Source organism: Cariama cristata, unplaced genomic scaffold (assembly GCF_000690535.1).
Source record: "Cariama cristata isolate BGI_N322 unplaced genomic scaffold, ASM69053v1 scaffold41639, whole genome shotgun sequence".
NCBI classification, from domain to species: Eukaryota; Metazoa; Chordata; class Aves; order Cariamiformes; family Cariamidae; genus Cariama; species Cariama cristata.
Window position 1 is genome coordinate 1 of NW_009638211.1, and position 7,476 is coordinate 7,476.

General features: G+C 41.5%; 1 protein-coding gene across 1 annotated transcript; it reads left to right on the forward strand.

The window, feature by feature from the left end:
* Positions 1–149: 149 nt before the first annotated feature.
* Positions 150–4,776, forward strand: LOC104168145 (TATA box-binding protein-like protein 2; the record flags this gene model as incomplete). Its single annotated transcript, XM_009708622.1, has 4 exons — positions 150–241; positions 1,099–1,266; positions 2,849–2,943; positions 4,697–4,776. Coding segments are annotated over 4 exons (435 nt in total), but the record flags the coding sequence as incomplete, so codon positions are not given.
* Positions 4,777–7,476: the final 2,700 nt, after the last annotated feature.

A 7,476-nucleotide genomic window follows, 5' to 3' on the forward strand; every position in this document is an offset into this window, starting at 1 on the left:
GTGGAAAATAACTGCAGGGTGGTAAATTTTATGAAGCAAATGCACGTTGTGTTGGGCTTTGAAAGTGACAATTCTTGAAAGAATGAACAGAAACATAATACCAGCTAAATCCCTCAGCTGGACTGTGAGGTCTTCCTTTGAATTTGTAGAGGTTTGCTGCTGTGATCATGAGAATCAGGGAACCACGAACAACAGCCCTCATCTTCAGTTCAGGAAAAATGGTCTGCACAGGAGCAAAAAGGTATTTTCTTGTTTTTCCTTCCCTTTAAAGGTCTGGGTCTTGCAACTATGCCTATCTTCTGATGAAAAATGTCAGAAAACCTTGTTTAAATTATCTAGCAAAAAGGCTGTCATAATTGCAAGAAAAACGTCTACCTTCATGATGGCAGTTTAGTAATTACTGAACTGCGTGCTTCTGTCCCTGAATATAGATTGAGCTGAGCAGACATTAGCAGAAAAGCTGCTAAAATGCCCAGGAATTGTGAATGGGTTATTTGCATTTCTCACTGACTTTAAAGTGAGTTAGGACATAACTTGTGTCTGTCAAGTCTCTCTTCAGTATCTGTGTTCACTAGTCAACACATCTGCCTCTAGAGAAAGTGGGAACTGGAGAAAAGCAAAGCTGATTTCTGTACTCTGAAGCTCTTTTCCTCCAGTTCAAGAGCTGCCTTGGTTTTTATGTCCCTAAACTGTCAACGAGATAATGCATTAACTTACAGCTTAGGAGACGTCTTCTCCAACCCCTACCACCACCCCAACTAGCTAGATGATTGTACTTCTGTCTGCAGTCTACCTCTTGGATCAGCTCTGAGAAGCTGTTGTAGGGAACTGAGAAAGAAACTTCTGAAGAGGGGAACTCCTGAGTGATGCAATGTGCTCTGGCACATTCAAATAGACCGCAGGAAAGTGAATAACAAAGTGCCTTATTCCTTTTAGCTCACTGAGGTGGTTCTGGGGATAGAGGCTTGCTATTTTGAGCAGTAGTGAAACTTTTTCTGGAGCACAGATTAGCATGGTGGGGGCTTTAAACTGAGTTCCATCTTGAGAGCAGAAGAAAGCACTATTCGAAGCTGCTTGCCCCTTCTGCTCTTCCTTCAGTGAAGAGCAATCACGGCTTGCAGCCAGGAAGTACGCGCGTGTGGTGCAGAAGCTTGGATTCCCTGCCAAGTTCCTGGACTTCAAGATACAGAATATGGTTGGGAGCTGTGATGTGAGGTTCCCCATCCGGCTGGAAGGCTTGGTTCTCACTCACCAGCAGTGCAGCAGGTATGTGGAAGTCGGAGTTACAACCCCATGCAACTTGGAGCCGTGCCTTGCCAGCTGCAAACAGAGTCAAATTCTGAGGCTGTACAAGCCTGGCAAAAGAGAGTAATAATTAACCAGATGCTGAATATCTAGCATGTCTTTGGCTCGCCAAAAGGCACGCACGCTGGTTCAGCAAGCATGAAGTGGCTGTAGATGCCATGTGTTACAATAAAGATAGTAAGGTTTATCTTCTGCAATAACTCCTGTTCTGAGTGGGTCACAGGCCAAAATGACCCTCTGCTTAATTGCCGGTATGAGATACAGCAGCTAGCAGTAAAGCTTCCAATGCTTGAAACCGTGACTGACACAATTCAACAGTGAAGGGCTCTTCTGAATTGCCCTCCTGTGTGGTGTTCACTATATCCTCCTTGCGGGGACACCATAAGCACCGGCTTTAGAAACATTGCGCCCAAGAGCATGCTACACAAGTGTTCAGTCACTTCTGGGGTAAATTGGATGCATGCTAGACCTGGTTAAGATGAAGGGCTGAAGAACTGCAAGAAGCTCCTGGGATCTTTGCTCAGTTGGTTAATTAAGATATTCTCTTTTATAAAGGCTTTCTCTGACAGTGAAGATTGTTGACACAATCTTCAGTGTTGCTGCATATAAGCAATGTGCACCAGAGATTCGTTAATCTGAGCAGTGCTGGTGATCACAATTTTACTAGTCTCCTGTTATTGCCAAGTGCAATATCAAACCTTAGCAGGTATTTTTCTTCACTGCAGACGTGTCAATAGGAAAATAACCAGTCTTGATGAAACACTTCAGGTTTAATTGGAGCAGCTCTTAAGCTACTCGAACCTGGTCTATACCCTTGCTGCATTATGAACCTTTAATACTAAGCGGGCCTCTTAACTCCCATCAAACCAGATGCCTGCCTGCAAGGATAAGGTTTCTAACATTCAGGCATGAAGCCAGACTGCAGCTGCAAAATACAGAGCTGAAAATATAGTGTGTTTCTGGGCTATCGCTTTGGTTCTTTCTGTGTGCATGTCTATTAGCCATCGATTTAAAGTAAACTTACAGCTGAGTGATGGGCATGCTGTGCCTTCAAAGTGAGCTTGTTTGGAACTAGTTATTGCCATCCCTCAGGAAAGGATGAAGATTTCAGCACTGACAAAATCAAAACCCAGTTGTCTTTTATTAGCACTGCATTTAATATTTTGCATTTAATTTGGGGACTAAATATATATTAAAGATTCACTTGACTGTTGTCTTAGTTGCACAAGATGCTTCCTCATAAAGGCTCTTTGCAGACTAAGAAGGATTTGAGTACTGTTTGAAGATTACAATAATGTTTCAATGCTATGGAAAATCACATTCAGAACTCTTTAAAAGTAAGCATGAAGAACTACCAGCTGCAGCTGGGATTATCATGTTTTTCTTGAAGATGTCTAAAACAGGACCTGCCTTTCTCTAGGTAGCTAGCTAAAATCTGTGGGTTTAATTACTCTATTGTTAGTGTAATTAAAGAGCACTTTATGCACACAACACTGAAACAGTACTTTCATTTTACTAATCTTACCTGCTTGCTTTGAAACAGCTATGAACCTGAACTGTTTCCTGGCCTTATCTATAGGATGGTCAAACCAAGGATAGTGCTACTTATCTTTGTGTCTGGAAAAGTTGTACTGACTGGTAAGTGGTCTCCCTCTGTACATCTGTAATCAATTGCTACCACATCTTCTGAGAAAGCATTTAAATTGAACATTAGCTAAACTAGTAACTTGCCACAGTAAAGCCACTCAGCAATCTTTTTAATGCCTACTGCTGCTTGTGTTTTCTGCAGATAACAGTATCAGTATTGTTGCACTAGAACCTCATATTACTTCATATAGCGTCTCAGATTTCCATGTCGTTAAACTTGAGTAGCTTTATTTTATTTGAAGCATACTGCCATGTGTCAATGGACAGAACCCCAACAGGATGCTGACAAGCTAGTAACTACTCAGTCACTTAAATACAAATATCACAATAAGCAATTTTAAATTGCTTGGACAGGAAGCAGACTTCTTAAAACACTTCACTCTGACAAGATTTAGTAGGGATTGTTGGAGGAAAGGGTGGAGACCTAAGAACTTGTTTCCAGACTGTTTGGCAAAAGCCTTGTGGAGTAAGTGTGCTCAGCAAATATCTGTACCTCAGATCCTACGTCAAAAAAGTTGAATTCCTGAATGCATGTTCCTAACATTCTTCTGTAAAGCTTGTGAAAAATACTTTTATTCAGATGTACCGAAAGGTAAATGGTACTTGTTCCCAGAGGACCTCAATGCTGTATGTATATTCACAACACAGCTTTGAGGTATGTGAAAGACAAAAGAGAAGTGCCTGCCTTAGCCAGGGGTTCTCACAATCATAAATCATGAATGATCTGAGCTAACTGAAGAATGGGGCACTAGCTACAAAGCTTAAATGCTTCCCCCTCCAATGTCCCCCCACCATCTTCTTAGGTCCAGGAAAGTCATACTGACCAGTTCCATTCCACTGATACTTGCATTTTTGGGTACGCTAATTGCAAAACCCTTGTGTGCGCAGCAGGCTCAGAAGTACCGAGTCCTTGTCTGTGAACACTGGGCCCAACTGTAATAACAAAACTGAATTTGCTGAGCTGTGAGGTTTTTCCTCTAATCAAGAAAGTAAACTTGAAAGCAACTTTACTTTTGAAAGTAAAAGTTGTAGTAGTAATGCAGATGAATTAGCCATGTCCAAGTGTGTTCTGAGGGAAAGGTTTACGCATTCATCCTGAATGGCACTTAATCCAACTGCTAGTTCATTTAAATGCTGCTTTTTTGGTAACTAATGTTTGTTGCACTAGCATGGTAGAGTAATGTCACTGCTTACTGCAATACAGTTAGTGTACTAGACTTGGTATTAAAGACTTGCTTGCAGTAAGATGGAAAAGACTGGCTTTGAAATTGCACATGCCCTAACAAAGCTTAAAAGCAAAAAAAAGCTTCTCGGAACTGGAGGAAGGGATTTCTCAAACTGTGGATCAAGTTCCAGTATTGGAATAAATGCCCTTCACTTCTTGTTTCTGTCTTTCCACTTACCTTATCAACAGGCAGAGCTGTTACTGTTAAGCAGGTTAACACCATGGTTCTCCTCAGTTGCTTTTTTTCCAAAGCCAAAGTTTTTTATCTGTTGAGTAGCCAGCTGCTGTTTTGGTTCCACAGATTAAACAAAAATAGTCCAGTCTTAAAGCAAAGCAAGCTAGAAATTGTTCTTTGTGAGGTAGCAGAAGTATGATAGAAATTCTGCCTTAAACTAATAGGAAGTTGCTTTTAAACTCCTGTGTTTCTTCATGGCTTGTAGTCTTATTACATTTGAGTTGTATTCAGTTATTCTCAACACTGTTAATTCTTAACTTGTTTTTTCCTAAATGTCTTTCTAGGAGCAAAAGAGCGTTCTGAAATCTATGAGGCATTTGAGAACATCTACCCAATTCTAAAAGGTTTCAAGAAATCGTCATAACATGGCCCATAAAGCAATTAAGAATAATACATGGGGGTTTGTATTACCCTTGCTCCTGTTCCATGCGTAGTATTCTGGGACCCAACTGTATAGTTCTGGATTATTAAGCAAATTATGCTATTGAGTACTATAAATGCTGATGCCTTTCTATAGTTTGTAAAATGTGGTTTTGCTTTCAAATTAGCTGTCTGTAATCCACTTGAGTTCTGACAACTTCTGTCAAGCTGAAAATTTTGCCAAATGAACGTACTTTTTAATAGAATGCATATTAAGGTGGCACTTAAGTATGTTGTAATAGAAACCATGTGTCTTTCCTCGTGTTGAACAGGTGAATCAACACTGCACTTCAGACTAGCTTTATCAAAATATTCAGCTTTATGGGCACTGAAACCTAGCTCCTGCCACACTGTATTTTCACGTTTACACTCAAATATATTTTTGTCTACAACATAGCTTACAAAATCCAATGCGAGTTGATTTCAGTGTTTTGTAGACTGATTGTAGAGGATATATACTGAATCCCTCCGATCCTACCAGTTGGATAAACTCTTGTGTAATGATGTTGATACTCCTTTTTACAAGGTCCCTGCCTGCTGGAGCATACCTAGAAAGTTGGTGGGGTAACTAATCAAATTATCTAATTTGTCATGCCACAAATTAGATTTTAACAAAATGGTACCCTCTTGTATTACTGAAGTCCCCTCAGATGATGGGAGTTTGTTGCTTGGCCCAGACAAAGCATGTTGGTTAGGAACTGCCTTTAAAATGGACTTGAGGAAAATACAGTGGGGCTCTTGTACTTTGTTTTCTCTCTGAGTGAACTCAGGGCTTCCTTTGCAAAAGCTGTCATGCTCAGACTGGTAATGTGATTAGGAACAGTGTAAAGATTATCCCTTGGCTGTTCTGGTACCTCCTATGATTATCTGGAGGCAAGTTGGGTGTTATTTTCCCAGAACAGGGCTTTGGTGCTGCTGTGGTTTAAACCCTTGTTTCCGGCTGAAGATGGGACAGATCTGTCGGGGAGCGCCCTAAGCCACTAGAGGTTGCTGTTAGATGACTTAAGTCTAACCCAGGCCAAAAGCTACCCCTCCTTGATGAAAATACACGTATAGGCAATGGCTTAATGCAGAACAAGGTGTCATAGTTCTGCTGTCACAAGTTTATTTCTGATTCGGTGGGGATGCGATCTCAACTTCTGTGTCCAATATGTCTCACGAGTGCTTTTATAACTGTCTCTCTGCTCCTCTGGAAAAAAGTTTAAAAAAACTTCATGCACTTCCTTAAGATAAACTGGTCTTAACTATGTTATCACTTTCTTTGTCACAGTCAAACTGTGGATTTCCACACTCAAATCTATTCTAAACAGAGGCTTACTTTTCTGTTTGTTTTCTAACACTGTAGACTTTCCACAGCTATGGGCTGGACTTTTATTTGCACTGTAGCTGTAATAGCTGATAAGCTTCAGTTACAACAATCTTTTGCAAATGAAAAACAACCTGCTCTTATTGGGGATGCTGGAAAAAGTTTTAAGATGATGACTCCTCTTCAAGAAATTGCATTTTAATTAAGAGCTTGCCACAATTTCACCATAAAGTTAATGCTTTTTAAAAGTAGGGATAAAGTCTTAAAGATAAGAAATGGGCCCTGTGCCTTTTCACTGAGCTACCGGTTAAGTTAATGTTTGCTATGGTAACTCTTGTCTTAAAAACCACTATCTTGGTTCTACCTATACTGTTCATGCTACGGTTTTGTAGCACTTAAATACAGTAGGAATGGGAAACAGTATAGGCTGGGAACTTTCTTCACTGGGAAACAGTATAGGCTGGGAATTTTCTTCACTGGGAAACGTTTCGGTTTGGGGGTTTTTGTCTTTGGAAGGGGGATATTGCTTTAAGTTATTCTGGCTTATGTGGACTCTGTCTCTCTTCTTATTGCCTGGTGTTTCCCACTAATTCTGGTGCAGGGGACTGGCTCTGTCTATGTACTAGTTGATCCTATCTATTTAAGTCCTGATTATGGTTCCAACTTTGGGGCTGGGGTGAGGAAACCTACTAGTCTGTCACTCCTAAGGATGTGTATCAATATTTGCCACTTCTTATACAAATTGTTCTTGTTGTTATTGTAAATATAGGGACTGACTTTGGTATACGTAGTCCCTGCAGCAGTGTTATTGACCGGCTACAGTGCAGTCGGGACTGCCATGAAGATGACTGCAGTGGGAGCCCCACCATTCCCCTGGTACTGGTCGGGGTGTCCTACCCTGGGAAGTCAAATGATGCCTCTCTCTGGGGTCACAGACCAGCAGTGGCTGTGTGAGGTTCATGCGAACACCCAGCACCCCAGGAAGCAGAATACAACCACGCTGCTTACTCCAGACATGATGGCAGCTCTGCAGTGGGTGCTGCCTGCATATATTTTATTTTTTTAATTATTTTGGCTTTTGCAAAGAGAAGAAAACGGCACAATTTCCTTGGAGCTGGGCTAGCTGACCTGCCTGCCGTGGGGCAGAGCCCGTACCGCTGCTCACCCACCATGCCCTTCTCTGGGAGGGGGCAAGGGGCAGCCCTCCTTCCTTCAGCAGGTGCTACAGGCTGGGGGAAAAAAAGGGAAAATAAATGAAATGTTTATTTTTAAGGCCATGATTGTGCTGCCTCCTCCTCGCCTATCTGCCCTGCGGAGGGAGGGGATGTTCCCCACCCT